The 16,038-nt window shown below is 38.2% G+C and overlaps 1 protein-coding gene across 1 annotated transcript in view; it reads left to right on the plus strand.

Moving 5' to 3' along the window:
* Positions 1-16,038, plus strand: part of DCUN1D2 (defective in cullin neddylation 1 domain containing 2) — a 32,402-nt gene that overhangs the window by 1,386 nt on the left and 14,978 nt on the right. The window contains exons 2-4 of the mRNA XM_019529623.1: positions 1,221-1,437; positions 4,711-4,879; positions 9,123-9,253. Coding sequence (XP_019385168.1) covers positions 1,221-1,437; positions 4,711-4,879; positions 9,123-9,253 — 517 coding nt within the window. The remainder of the gene's footprint in view (positions 1-1,220; positions 1,438-4,710; positions 4,880-9,122; positions 9,254-16,038) is intronic.

Genomic DNA, 16,038 nt, shown 5'->3' on the forward strand with positions numbered 1-16,038 from the left:
TTACTGTGATTAGTGTTTAAAGAGATAATCAGTAAATAGTAACTATGTATGTACAGTCAGACTGTAGTGTAATACTGAAAACTGCATGAGTGATAGCTTTTTCTAATGCTGTGAGATTAGAAAGTCTTTGCTTAATGTTATACATGCTTGTTGATTTAAGATTTAGTCATGTCCCCACAAGATAACTTGTAAAACCTATCAGTTAACAAAAGCAAGAAATATTAAAGAGAAGAAAGGAGCAAAAAGAAAAAAAGTATTACAGAGAGCAGTTGTAAAAACTCTTTCATACCATGTTTTGTCATCTTTAACTCCACTTTCCTGTTCTCCAACAGTACACTCTGGGTCATTGTAGATCATTGGCTTACTGCAGTTAATAAAAACACTTATTGGTTTCTGTAAATCCTTGTTTTTTGATTATTGCACAGCAGTTAATACATTATGAGAATAGACGAGATACTGGTATTAGTTCTTGTACATCTAACCAAAAGCTTTTTCTAGTTTCATAAATTAGAGCAAATATCTGACTTCATTGTTTTAGGAGTTGTGTTTTCTTTTAAATTAACTTGGGAGCAACAATTGTTTCTGACATTCAGATGTGAAATGTGCAACTTTGTTTTAAATGGTCAATTGTAAAATATTGTATTGTTCATTAGTACTGGAAAAAAATAGGAAAACTCTTAAGATTATTCAGAGTAAACACTCAGTTTTTTACAAGGCCTTTACAGACACAATCTCAAATTTGAAAGAGTCATGTTTATGAAAATTTTTGTTATCATGAACTTACTAATCATAAACTTACTTTCAGCATGTTAGCATACTGGTCAAAGTCATAGTGGGGTTTGGGGTTTTTTGTGGGGGTGAGGAGGTTAGAGTTTTTAACCAAATAAGTTTTAAACCTTACAGGAAATGGAACATATAGAGGTCAGACACTTTTTAAAAAATGTCTCTGTGTGTGCAAGTAAAACAGTGATCGGAATTTATTATTGCCAAAATATTTGCTGCTGAAAGTGTGCATAGAAATGCTGGCATTTCAGTTTTCAGAAGAAAATGCTGTCTTTAACTGCAGAAGAACAAGGCTTTGTCTTTCTGTAATTCTGAAGTGGGAGATATCACTCACCAAGAAATCTAAGCCCCTTTTAAGATAGGCATTGATAGTAGAGTGCTGAAACAAACTTCTGGATTAGCTTCATTGGCTTTCCTGCTTCTTTTGCATCCCAAAGCATAAGCTTAAATCGTCTCAGAAGGACAAGGTCCGCCAGTTTATGGCATTTACCCAGGCTGGTGAAAGGACTGCTATATACTGCTTAATGCAGAATGAGTGGAAACTAGAAGTGGCAACAGACAACTACTTCCAGAACCCAGACTTGTACTACAAAGAATCCATGAAAAATTCAGTAGACAGAAAGAAATTAGAACAATTGTATAACAGATACAAAGGTAAGGATCAGTTTTATAACTCATTTAATATACATTTATGCCTTTACTTTTTGCCACTGGTAACATTTTGAGATAAAAGGTTGCTAACATAATGACCAACTGTTGTTACTTTCTCTGTGTGTTGCTGCACTTGAGAGGTTTGCTTCAATGTAAGGCTGTCTGTCTACTATTGCATGGCTCAGTGTTCATCCCAGACTTCGGACTGTTTTGCTTGTAAAGTATAAAAACACCTTGACAATGGGAAATATAATGCAAGAACTGAGCTAAATGAAACTAAATCCAGTTACTTAAAAGAGGGGACTCTGTATCTGTAAAGGACGTTATACAGTATGTATGACCTACTGTCCTTAAACTATGTTAAGGAATTTTTGTATGTCATATGTTATGTGGTAACATTATGATTATAATTCCTGTATTAAACATTTTTTCAGAATTAAATTTAGATTAAAGATGGTGGTAGTATTGTTATTTATACTACAAAAACATTTTCAGATGTAGGTAAGGTTCTGACAAATGCGTTAAGGAAATGTGATTAAGGTTGAAACTCCATCCATAATTTACTCTTTGTGTTTTGAATATTACAGCACAAGTCCTGTAAAATGACCCGTTAAGAGATTCTTGGTGGGGAAACATCCATGAGAGAGTGAATTTAAGATGGAGTTGTGTTTATATCTTCTGTTACTCTTTCTTTTATGCTAGTGTTAATAGGAAAAATGCAGAAATATGGCCAAAGAAGTGCAAGACATTGTCCAGTGAAAGAATTCCTTTCAAAATGTTACTATCTTAGATCAATTATTTTTTGTTAAAGCTTGCTTTGTGAAGCTGCTTTAAATCATTGCTGTTTATTGCTTGGGTCCAAAACTTTCTGTGGAACTCTTTTTAAAATGGAACTTTGGCCATATTTTTATCAATAAGGACCCTTTCTAATCCTAATAGATGGTATGATTCTCACCAAAATTATTTTCTATGCATCTTGGCCTATATGATGATTAATGCTTTTGCTTTTCAAATTGTGGATAATATGAATGCTTTATTCCATCTGACATGCAGGTCATCTTAAAAATTTTAATTTTAAAAACATGGTTGTAATGTGTTTATAGATGCACTGGCACTTGGGCAGCACTAGAACATTTCCTTTGGGTGCACCCATAGAATTACTATGATACTTCTTTTGGTTGGTTTTGCTTATATTTAAATTTTTTTTTTTCTTGATCTGTGTATAGTAGTTTGAAAGGAGGTGGTCAAGTGAAGGATATACTTAATTTCTTAAATTTGTAACTCTCAGTGGTAATGTCTAAGATGAAGGAATTTTTTTTCTTCACTGTTTTTTGTGTACTTTCTACTTCCATCTTCACTACTATGAATTAAAATGATTTAGTCAGTTTTTTAGGTTTTTGTTTTCATGCATCAGCACAATACTGTAGTGCTAAGAATTAAAGTAACGAAGGGGGAATGTACATCTAAACATCACTTTCCCAGAATTTAAGAGGAAAAGTCATGACAGTGCTTTTAATTGGTTTAACACTTTTTTTCTATCTTAACCATAACCTAAACTTTTTGCCTGATTAAAGGGTCCATTGTAATCCTAGCTCTAGACTTACAGAGGATTACAATGGAGAGAATCTACAAAAATCTGTAGGTTGCATTAGCATTGCATTTGAAATGTGAGGTGGTATTTCATTGTCCACTCGGCTATTCTTGTTTCAGTGTTCTCTTTATTTAATATTCAACATCTGAACTAAAGTTACACTTGTTCATTTTTATTGTTCACTTGATTGCTCAGGAGTTAGCAATATGCTAAGGATAGAATAATCCTGTTTGTTGAAACTGGTCAGAGTTTGGCCATTAACTCCAGTACCGACTCTTTAAATATCTGGGAATAATTTTAGGAAGTTAAGAAATACATTTAGATGTTATCCTGGAACCTGATTTTTGCAAATAATACCCTGGAAAGATTTACTCATTACTTTTACACATAGCGTTTTTGATGAAATACTTTAATAACATGTTTTTGCTGCATCAACTACTTCTACTTGGTGTTCTAACTATTGGCTATTTATAGTGTCAATTCTTTAGTTACTATTGTGGTATCCTTAGAAGAGCTTGAGAAGCAAGAGGGAACCCTAAAATGAAGGCTCCAATCTTGCAGTAAGATCAGATTGTAAGACCCACGCCTAGGAAAGGATAAAATCATACCAAGTATTTATGCAAAATGTCAACCTTGTGATGTATTGAAAATATTGTTTTAACTGTATGTTTCATACAGTGGCTGGCTATTTTAGTCAAATAAACGCTTAAGACTTATTTTGCCAAATGATGGAATAACTTCTGTATTTTGTAACGTGCATAACTGTGAAAAGTAGAAGTATAATTTTGAGAATATTACTTTAGATTTGTGTAACATATTTTGAAGAGACTCTGTCGGGTTCCAAACTAAAGGAAAATAGCAGTCTTGTTTACATATGAAGTGTTTAATTTCTCTGGGATCAATTATGAATCAAATATAGTTTTCCACACAGGATTTTTGCATTTGTTTAGATTTCCTTATTTAAAACAGAAGTTAAATTTCAGGCTTATGACATAAGCAGACACTGGCTATTACAGAGTGTTTCTACCCTATAAAATAGCTTGAACAATTACAGTAGTTCTGAGGAACCTAATCTAGATTGAGGCCTTGTAGTGCTGAGCACTGCAAACACTGTTGCATTGATTTGGTCTGTCTGCAAGGCTAATTTTGTTCCTTGAATCGCAATACAGTAATTAAACCTTGGTGATCTCAGTTAAAATAGGTCCTTTTCTTTTGTGTCCCTGGGGGGGTGAAGATGGGAAAGATCTGTGGACCTCATCTAGTACATTTCTTTTATGCATCTGTTGCTGTTGCCTAACTAGTACATGCTCATTTATTGTACTTTTTATAACACTTTGCTGAGAATTAGTTTCACTGATTTCTCCCTATTCTCAAGCAGCTTCCCTGTTGTTCATTTCTTTCTTTCATATGGTGATTGTGGGGAGGGGGAGTTAAAGAACAAAAAGCAAATATTTTTAATAGTAGTTTAAAAACAAGATTGTCAGAGAGACTTGGGAAGACTTTTAAATCTGCTTTGAATTCACATTTTGAAATTGATTAGATTTTGAATTAATATCCAAATAAAGAGCTTGAGAAGTACTCAAAAACAGTAATGTCTACAGTGCAGCATATCAAAAGTACTCTGGTCAGGATTCCATAGGAAGGTTTAAGAACTGTAATTCTCCTTCTTGTATTTTGAACTGCAGACCAACAGGATGAAAATAAAATTGGCATTGATGGGATTCAACAGTTCTGTGATGATTTGAGCCTGGACCCTGCCAGTATCAGCGTTTTGGTTGTAGCCTGGAAGTTCAGGGCAGCTACTCAATGTGAATTCAGCAAAAAGGAATTTGTAGATGGCATGACAGAATTGGGGTGAGTGTGTTGGTTTTCTTTATGGTGCAACTTTCTTAGGAGCTGAGCCAAATCTATTGAAAGCTTTTAAAATTCTCCATGGACTTGTTCCATGTCACCCTGAAGATGCACACAACTGACCTACTATATTGTCTGGATCCACACTTTTTCCTATGTTAATACCGCCACCACCCTATCAACTTTCTGTGATTCATTTACACAAATGCCTGAACTGGGCTGCAGCAGGAATTGAACCATGACAAGCATAATCATGATGCATTTAAAAAAAAAAAATCTAGACTTTTATTCACTGTAAATCACCTGTTTAGATGATTTCTTACTCTTTTTTTCCTTCCTGTCTCTCACTTTGGCCTAGTTCTTTTTTTATACCCCTTTTTTGTAAGCTGTCTAAAACACTTGTGGACCTTTTACAGCTTTTCCTTCTCATATTGGCTCCTAGAATATAAATGATATGTAAATTTACATTTGTCCAAAGAGTATCCCTTTTTTTATTCATAAGAGAAAATAAATGAGTAAGTGTACTTGCTGAATTTTTGTTTGATAGCAAATTAGCTGCAACTTGAACTTTTGGCACTCATTTCTAGGGCTGAAAACAGTAAGCAGAAGACCTAGGCTGACCCTAAACCCTGTCTAGTTTTAGAGACTGGATAAATTCCATACATTTCGGTGTCATTGACTGTTTTTTGTCAAGTTGCTCTACACAAAGAATTTCGGTCTCCAGTGTGACAAACCACAGTCTTATCTGTTTCCCCCAAAGTGACTAAACTACCACATTTGTTGAAATCCAGGACAGGATTTTTTTCCCCCATTTAACATGATGGGTCTGGGAGAGCTTCTCATCTTTCATTTGAGTACAAACAGGGAGGCAGGCAACTACTACATTAGGTCCCATCCTGGATTTGGAGTCAGAGCCTTTCTGCTCTGTTCTGCCCTTCTTTGTGCCTACCCCCACCCCCAATGCACTTGCACTGGTCCAGCTTGGGTCACATGGCTACTCTGATCCCTGCCTGGTTACACAGCAGCAGTGGCGACAGTCCCAACGATGACGGTGCCAAGGCTGGAACTGCCACTGCCATGACCAGCTCTGTGGGGCTGGTTTAGAGACAGAGTCACTTTGTGGGCAGGCACCAGAGGGTGCGGGCACTGTGAAGGGGGAAGGGGCAGACTGCTTGACTCGCTTGCTGCCTGCCCCCCCCTGTTAACCGCTTTCTCTACTGCAGTGGTGAGGTGGACAAAATTAGAACTATCTTCAAATTTATAAATTTTCAGTGTATAGAATCTAATTATTGGGAGGGGATGGTCATCTTGCATTCTGAATCGTCTTGGATTTAGAGAAATATGGTAGTTCTGGCTTTCTTAGCTTTTACTACTAGAAACCACACTCAGGCCAGGTATTAAAAGTCAGGATGCACATAATTCACTCAGAAAGGGCTTCTTAAAACTGTATTCAGTAAATTTATAGAGCGGGTCGCCAAAATGCATATAGCAGTAATTTTGTCCCACAATTTACTTACGGTGTATTGTATGTGCTTGTGTCTGTTTCTGTCTGGCTTGCAAAGGTCGGAAGTCTGTGATAACACTCCAATGTGAGAACCTGGCTGTTAAGTACAAATTTGTAATGGGTCATATTTTTAGCTTTGTAAATAGTTTGTTTAATCTCTGTGATGGTGGCTGTCATTGTAGCAGGTTCACAAATGCAATTGATGAAGCAATTCCTGCTTCATCAAACTGTTATGCTAATGCAAAACCTTTGCTGTAACCTTAGCAAATAACTTTTCAAATATGGAGATGTGATAGAAGAGCTATTGGTATAAATGATACAAAATTCTATTAAGGTATTTCAGTAGAGTGCATGTTGTTTGACATTGGGACCATTATCTGTTGAGAATGGAAACAAAGCTTTTATGGAGTGTTTGGATTATAGGCAGCAAAAAAAGAGAAGTGGATAAGATATTCCTTCATAATCTAATCTTATTTAAGTTTTTGCACATACTGGGTGAGTCAGATTCTGGCCTTAACTGTCATTAAGTCTAATTTTATTCACTAATAGTACCATAAATAATTGTTCTCTCTGCTGACCACTTTATTATTCAGAGAACCTTTGAAAAAGAGGGGAGATATCTGGAGTTGAAGTTAGAGCCCTGGTGGTGGAAATGATGTCCCATTTAACTGTAGTAATCGCTTCTCGGCCTCTTGAAGGCTCAGATCGAGCGAAAACATTTACTCTTTAATCTTAAAATTCTTCTTGTGGCAATAGACCCAAAGAAAACTTTCTTCATCTGAAGTGTCTGGGAAATCATGGCTATTGGAACTCAGGCTGATCAACTTGTAGGTTAAGCCATACTGTCCCTGTTTTAGCAAGAGAATCAAACATTTCTTACTGAAAATGATGTTTTATTTATACTTATTTCTTGAAAAAGATGGATCAAGTAGCTGTCCTTGTTTGATCCACATCAGAAGGAACAAATTATTTTGCTAAAAGAGATTGTAGAGGTAGGTGGAAAATTTTGACCTGTTACTTGAACATATATTTCCTGTTGCTAATAAAATTTAATTTGGCTATAGATTAGTATACTGCAGAAAGACACTAGTAATAGGTGGCAACTTCTATCTAATCCAAGTGATTTGTTTCTTGAGTAGGGGCATAACTGTGTGTTGCTCCAAGTACTGACCTCTCTCTAACCTTTCCTTTTTAGGTAAGGATGTTGACAGATTGTAATAAAACAACTTTTAGTGTCATCTGAAGTCCACTGATTACTTTATGCCCTTTAGTCTGGCTTCTGGCTATAATGACAATAATAATTGCTTCGTTATCTAGCAACTGACTAGCATTCATGTTGGTTTTGTTTTTTTTTTTTAATTTTAATTTTTTTTTAAGTCTGCCAGCAACATTTGATACCCTTTATTGTAAGATTTATTGAGCCACTTCTGCACATCTGTCTTTTAGGATATTTTTAACATGTCATCATAGTATTGCTATCTTTCCTGATGGAATTCAGTCAGTGTTTTGAACAATTCTGTTCTTTCTCCCTGTGCTTGAAGCACCTACAAGGCTCCTCAAAGGATAGTTGGGTAGTTTGGACTTAATGCCACTGGTTTGCTAGTTTGAAACTTTTCCTTTTTAAAACCCAGGTAGTGTTATGTATTTGCTTGTACGGGGCATTAATTGGGATTTTAGTTTAAAGTAATTTGGTTTGAGGTCTAATGCTGTCAAGTGGAGAACACCCTAGAAGGCACAGTAGGTATCCACATTATTTAGGGAGTTGACCTGTTCCTCAGACAAGAGGCTCTCAATATAAAGGGGGCATGTTGATATCATGATAGCTCCTAATCAGGTGGTTTTGGAAGCCTAAAATGTGTTTGTCTTCATCAGCATTAGTGAATTTGTTATTAACAAGCCTTTGTCCTTTTGAATGAATTACAGCAATTTGCCCCCTAATAAAGTTATTCTAGAAGTGTCAGCTAGTAAAAATATTTACATAAGCTGTTTGGCAACCAAGAAGATTTAGTCACAATAGATACTATAATTTTCAAGTAATTACTATATTGTTCCATATTCATTTCTAGGTGTAATTCAGAATACTGCCAATATCCTATAAATTTTGGTATTAGTTTGAGTCATGTGAACCTGAAAAGCCCTTATCTTCCCAGTATGATACTGTATCAGTTGAGGCATAAGTATCTTTGAGGCACAGAAGAGCTCTTTTTCTAGGTTTTAGTTTGAGGTGTGGCTTACATTTGTGACAGTACAATTCAGTGACTGAGAAGTCATATAATTAACTTTTAGGCATAAGTTTAATGTGTAGTAGTCGTAATTCCTGTGATGGATGCTCAGATAAATTGAATAAAAAAAATCAAATTAATTTATTATAATAACCAAAACCGTACATTACAGTTAATAGTATTTATAACTAGTTGTATTTAATTTTTTCTGCACTCTGGGAGTGCTCTTTAAGCATGTGAAATTTACATTAGTTGAGATCATGGATTAATGAAGAACCTGAAAAAGACCAAATAAATATTTATAGAATATTTTCTATGTACTTTAGGTGCTTGGATATAACATTTAACCCTTGTTTCTGGTTAAACATTTGGTGAAAGATATATTTCATAGCTTATAGAATATAAATGAAAGTGATACTTTGCAGTTGCATGTTATCATATTTTTATGTCTTTAAAATTAAACCATTTGTTTAACAATTATGCATATTTTATAGACAAACATAATCTTTTTCTGCAACAGGTGTGACACCACAGAAAAACTAAAAGCTCTATTGCCAAGACTGGAACAAGAGCTAAAGGATCCAATAAAGTTCAAAGATTTTTATCAGTTTACTTTTAACTTTGCTAAAAACCCTGGACAAAAAGGTTTAGGTGAGTATAAAAACTCAAAAGGTAATGGTAAAAAATAATGTGTGTAACTTGCATACTTTCAATAACATACTATTCACAGTTTGTCAATAGCAGCTCTAGTAGAATTGACTTCTAGGGGTGCATCAATAGAGATTTTTGGGGCTCATACCGATAGCCAACTTTTAAGGAGGCATATCAGCTGATCCTGATACGATTTCTGATACCAGCCCTGCAGCTTGAGGAGTGGTATCAAGCTGGTAAGTCTGTTGTAGTGGATGGGGAAGGAGGAACGGATGGGCCATAAGGGGAGGGCAGATCAAGGCCCCTGCAGTGAGGGAGGGAATGGGGCTAGGACAGGCTGGGGCAAGCACTGCCCATCCAGGGCAAGGAGGGCAGCTCCCTCTGCTGCATGCTGCTTGTCTGGGAGCTGCTCATCTGGTGGTTCCCACTGCTGCTCCCACTGCTTGTCTGGGAGAGCATTGAGGGGAATGGGGGGCATGTGTCTCGGGATCTCTGTGGGGAGGGTGGGGCCAGGGCTGTGCTTGGGGCAGGCAGCAACACTGGGAACTGGGCCTGTAGGGAGGCTACAACAACTTTTGGAGTGGCTGCAGCTCACCCTGAGTGCAGCCTTAGCCCCGCCTACCCCATGCAGATCCAGGGGCACACACCACTCCCATGCCCTCCTGGGCAAGCAGTGGGAGCTGCTGGATAAACAGGCAAGTGCCAGATGAGCTGCCAGATGAGCAGCTCTTGGATGAATGGCACACAGCAGCAGGAGCTGCACTCCTCCCCTTCCCGACACCCCCTGGATGAGCTGCAGCTCCGTCCCTCTCCCACTGTGCCCCAGCTGGGCAACACCTGTCCCAGCCTCACTCCCGCCCTCACCACAAGGGCCTTGATCAGGGGCCCCGATCTTCCCTTCCCTTTCCTCCCTCCTTCCACCACAGCAGACTTACCAGCTGCATGCAGCCCTCCAAGCTGCCAGGCTGTGCTGCACTGCGCATGCGCAGGCCATTTATCAGTCATATCAGGCCAATGTCTGATACAGACTATTTTCTTTGTCAGTGCCAGTCCAATATTGGACTGATGTATCAGTGTACCTCTATTGACTTCCTTTGCGTTCTTCCCTTATGTTAATTTCCTCTTTGGTAATTCTTTTGGTTGAGGTAATTTGGCTAGTTTTCATGTATGATATCACGTTTTTATCAAGTTAAATTGCATTGTAATGGTCCTTACGTTCTTTTGGAACCAAAATGTGAATAACTGATATTAAGGAGATAATTTGATTTTTAAGATGGTCTGATTTTTCACACACTCTTCCTCTATACTCACAGCTAAACACATGTTCTTGCTAAATAGGTCCACATAGATCCTAGAAAGGTGGCAAAACACTGCGCAGACCAGTATCCTATACAGTAGCTTTTAACAACTTGAAAATTTATAGCTTTTTTCTGGTTTTAATTTGAGCTTGAAATAATCCCATGCTGTTCAACCATGGAATGGGGGTGAGGGGAGAGATCATGTGATCAAGCAGTTAAAGACTGTCAGTGCATACACACAAGAGGACTGAACTGAGCTCGTCCATAAAGTGTTGCTTTATAACATGATCACTTGATTCTGCAATCTGAACTTTCTTTTAACTGGTTTTGTGCCTATTTATAGACGGAGTAGGTAGTACTCCTGTAATTAATACTGCCTAACACTCCCATCAGAGTACTCTTTACATAAATGCTATTATAAATTGTGGGCGCTGAAGCTTGTAACAAACAGATGAACAAATAAAAAGTTCTTCATAACAGTGAGTGGCTTATTTAAAGTAACACAGTTTTACCAGTATTGATAAGAAGGTTAAGTAGTAATAAAAGAGAAAAAAACGTAATTACTAGGTTAACCAGTTAATCTCAAAAGACAGAGCTGAAATAACAGTTGTTCTGTTGTTTTAAAGCCCAAAAATAAAAGACAAGGAAGAATGAACCATTCATGTTGTAGGGAGCTTAATAAGCTTGTCAGCAATAAGTATTAAGTATTTGTGCTAAGCAATTTTTAAAATTGCTTGGCAAAAATACTTTGCCCATTTGAGTAAAGTCACTTTTACAGCCTATTCCTTTTAGTTTTAACACTAGTAATTGAGGTTGTAATTTTTTTAGTGTTCTGTTAAAAGGAAAAAACTATATCTCCTTTGATTAGGTAGAGTTTGTTTTGATTTGTTGTTTTGAGACGGGGTTTGAAATTTCTGCTTGCCAGTGGTAAGGGGGATTTTTTTCCCAATATGCTGTAGTTCCAGAGTTCTGTCTTTGCATAGCAGGTGTTAATGCATTTAGTTTTGTCAATAACCTTAAACACTACTTTAGCAGAAGTAGAGAATTGTCAGAGTAGCATATGGTCAATTTCTTGCTCTTCTGTATTATTTTGTATCTCCTCCAGCGTCTTGATTTCCTGAAAAGATGCGTAGCTTTTGAACGTTTCTTTTTTCCTCTTCTGTAAGAGTCTAATGCAATGACAACTGAAATTAGTGGAAATCTCTCCACTGGCTGCATATAAGTGTTTCGTCCATAAAACAGGGATTCGTAAATTCATAGACACCAGGGCTGGAAGGGACCTCAGAAGATCGAGTCCAGCCCCCTGCCCCAGGGGCAGGAGTTCAGCAGGGATCATAGGATCCCAGCAAGATAACCATCCAAATGTCTCTTGAAGTCACTCAAAGTAGGTGGTTGAACCACCTCCAGCAGCAGTCTATTCCAGACTTTGGGGGCTTGAACAGTAAAGAAGTTCTTCCTTATGTCCAGTCTGAAACAGTCATGGAGGAGTTTGTGACCATTTGATAATAGTGCATGCTCACATTTGGTAAAGTACTTTACGATGTGTAGATAGAAAACGCCAGGAAAATACTGATATTTGAGTATTGCATTTTTAATATATATATGTCAGCCTTTTGTTGCATTGCTCTTCTAGTCAGGAAGGATGTGGAAATAACTCCAAAAAGAGCCTATTAGCCCAGTTGTTTAGAGCAGTGCAGAACTCTTTCCCTTCCCACTTAAATTTTGTTGATTCAGGAAGGGGAGGCCAGACCAATGAGATTATTTAAAACATTTAGATGGCCTTTTATAAATAGTATAAAATGTCATAACCTACGTCCCACCCCTTATCTCATTGTGAGTTGCTGATGTAATTAGTGAAAAGTATAGTAAGGTTTATTTTTATAATGTTACTTTCTGAGTAGTTTTTTCTGCTGTTTTGTATAGCTGTCCCAGAAAATGTGACATGTACATTTATACTTGAGTGTCTGTAAAACAGAAGAAATGTGGACACTGTTCACAACCCGATTGTACCATTACATAGAAAGCTCATTTTAAGCTGTGCTTAAAGGTATGAAAAATCACATCAAGCTATAATTGTATCTGGTGTTGTATGGTTTTGCAGCGTTTGATAGAGGTTAACACTGACTGACTTAAAAACATATGTCTGTTTTTCAAAGTGGTAACTCTTTTTGCACTGAGAGTTGCATAAGAGAATTTTGCATTTTAAGAATGTGTTTAATCAGCTGGTAAATGTCTGAAAGTTAAAGCTTATAAGGCCAGGCATGGTAGCTAAAAGAGCATCAAAAGCTCTCTGTTGTTTGAATGTCTTGATTCCATTATGTGCATCGGTGGTCATAGGACACCACCCATTGCAGTCCTTTTCATTAGAGAGGAGATAACTTGCTGCAGCCAGTATCTAGGATGTGAAATTAGCCTGAAATACCGTGATTGGTTTGTGATAATCAGGGAGTTTTTTTTAGATACAACTGTGTTTGTAAATTATGGTATTTTGCTGGTGAAACTAAGCTATACAACTGTTGTTCTCATTAATAAAATTCTAAAATATATCTTCAAAGTAGAAAATAGATCATTTAAAAATACTGTTTGTGACAATATTTGTCTTCAGGCAGACATTAAAACAATACGGTTTTATTTTTTAATGTGGAAAATACACATTTTAAGCACAGAATTAAAAACAAGAGTTCATACACTTTTTGTGGGGTTTTTTTGTTGACAACTTGGATATTTCCTGACAGAGTCTTTTATACCTTAAAGCTGCAGTTTGTTAACCATAAGAACAGTTGTTTTGTATCCTAATCAAAGACTAATGTAGATATACCCATACATATCCATTCTAGGTTTTACTAACTTGACCTTCAAATATAAGATGGAAGGCACATTTTTGCTACAAATACATATGTATGTAGGAAGTTTGTTTTTCTTTTTTATGAAGATGCTTATGTGCCTGTATTGTGTACATTTCTAAGGATTACCATATTTACTCAAATAGAAGATGAGGGTTTTTCCTCTGATCAGCATGATAAGGGGAAGCCTCTCATCTTATGTTTGTATACAAGGAAGCCTCAATAAATCCATTGTCTATTAGTAAACTGTTGCCAAAAGCAGCATATTCTTAATAATGGAAACCAACTATGAAGCTAATTTAAATGCAGATTAATGAGCATGACTAAAGCTCATAGCCTATATTGGGCAAACATACTGGTGACGGAACTTATCTGAATAAGATGTATGGTAGTGCCTGTTGTGCACAATCCTCCCCCGTCAGTGTTGACTCTTTCAAGTCATGGTGAGCCACTGCATTCTACACATTTTTACTTCCTCTTCACTCCCACAACTGAGCTGCAACTTTCTTTTCCATTTCCAGTAATTTCTGTTTCTTCGCTAGCTTTAAATGTCTGGCCAACAATACCAAATGGGGCTGTTAGCAAATAAAAACCTAGGATTCCAGACTAGCCTATGGATTGACACGGGACCTCATTTGAGTGACCAAGTCTTTATTTATGACAAGTATTCAAAGTCAAGTGAGTCAAAACCAAAGCAAAATCCAGTAATTTAACTATAAGGTGATGATTTCTCACCAAACAGGTGACAAGAGACTGTTTGTTTCTTCCAGCTTCTCAAGATAGCTGGGGCACAGTAGCAGTTCATGTCAGAGAGATTTCTCACTTTTGAACCACATGCTGTTTCACTTCATAGATTCATAGATGGTAGAGTTGGAAGGGACCATGAAGGATCATCATGTCTGACCCCCTGCCCCAGGCAAGAAAGAGTGCTGAGGTCATACGACCCCAGCCACCTGGGGTCTGTCTAGTCTCCTCTTGAAGACTTCCCAGTTAGGTGAGAGACCACCTCCCTTGGCAGCCTATTCCAGATTCTGGCCACCCTTACTGTGAAAAATGTCTTCCTGATGTCTAACCTGAATCTACTCTCCACTAGTTTGTACCTGTTATTCCTCATTGTTTACCGGGGCACCCCTAGGAATAACACATCTTCAATTCTTTGTTGTCCTCCCTTGATAAATTTTTAGGTAGCTACAAGGTTACCCCTCAGCCATCTCTTGTGAAGGCTGAAGAGATCCAGATCCCTCAAAATCCCCCTCGTAGGGTCTTGTACAAAGGCCACTAATAATACGAGTGGCCCTCCTCTGAACCCTCTCCAGATTCTCTGCATCCCTCTTGAGGTGCAGTACCCAAAACTGGACACAGTACTCCAACTGTGGCCTGACCAATGCCGCGTAGATGGGGAGCATCGCCTCCCTCCATCTGTTGGTCATGCATCTGCTAATGCACAACAAGGTGTGATTGGCTTTGATGGCTTCATTATACTGCCAGCTCATGTTCATCTTGGAGTCCAAGATTCTTTGCAGCTGCTCTGCTGCTGAGGAGGTCATCCCCCAACCTGTAGGTGTGCTGGGGATTCCTCCTTCCTAGGTGGAGTACCTTGCATTTGTCTTTGTTAAATTGCATCCTGTTGTGTTCTGCTCACTGATTCAGCCTGTATCCACTCCCTGCCCTCCGGTGTGTTAACTTTGCCCCATAACTTGGTGTCATCTATGAACTTGGACAGGGTGTTCTCCACACCCTTGTCCAAATATCTGAAGATATTTAATAGCACCAGTCCAAGGACCGAACCCTGCGGGACACCACTGCCCACTTCCTTCCAGGCCGAAAATGACCCATCTACAATCATTCTCTGGGTGTGGTCCCTTAGCCAGTTGGCCACCCACCTGACTGTGTAAGCATTCACTCCACAGCTTGCTAACTTCCTTATGATAATAGGATGCGAAACTGTGTTGAAGGCCTTCTTAAAGTCCAGGTAGAGGACATCTGCCTCAGCTCCTGCATCTAGGCAGTGTATGACCTGGTCATAAAAAAACTATAAGGCTTCTCAGACAGGATCTACCTGTGATGAACCCAGGCTGGCTTCCCTTTGAGCATCATTTCCCCTGCTGGGCCTTCACAAATGAGTTCTTTAATGATTTTTTTTCCAGTGTTTTCCCGAGGATAGCGGTAAGACTGACTGGCCTAAAGTTACCCAGCTCATCCCTCCTCCCCTTCTTAAAAATGGGCACCACATTGGCCCTTTTCCAGTCCTCGGGGACCTGGCCAGAGCACCACAAGTGCTCAAACAACCATGCCAATGGCTCAGCTATGACACTGGCCAATTCCTTCACTACCAGTGGATGGAGGTCATCCAGGCCTGCTGACTTGTACCTATCCAGTCCCTCCAAGTGCTCCTTCACTAAGTCAGCACTAACTGTTGGCAGTCTAGTGCCTCCCAAACATCTATCTATGTTCGAGTTTGGCGAATTGTCTTAGTCAGTACTTAGGAATACAGAAATGAAGAACTCATTGAAGAGCTCTGCTTTTTTCCCTTTTGTCTGTCACCAACTGCCCTGATTTGTCCTGCAAGGGCCGTATGCAACTCTGTGCCTTCCTTTTGCTCACTGTGTATCTGTAGAAAGACTTTTTTTTTATTGGACTCTTC

The sequence above is a fragment of the Crocodylus porosus genome, unplaced genomic scaffold (genome assembly GCF_001723895.1).
Source record: "Crocodylus porosus isolate Cpor-Errol unplaced genomic scaffold, CroPor_comp1, whole genome shotgun sequence".
Lineage (NCBI taxonomy): Eukaryota > Metazoa > Chordata > Crocodylia > Crocodylidae > Crocodylus > Crocodylus porosus.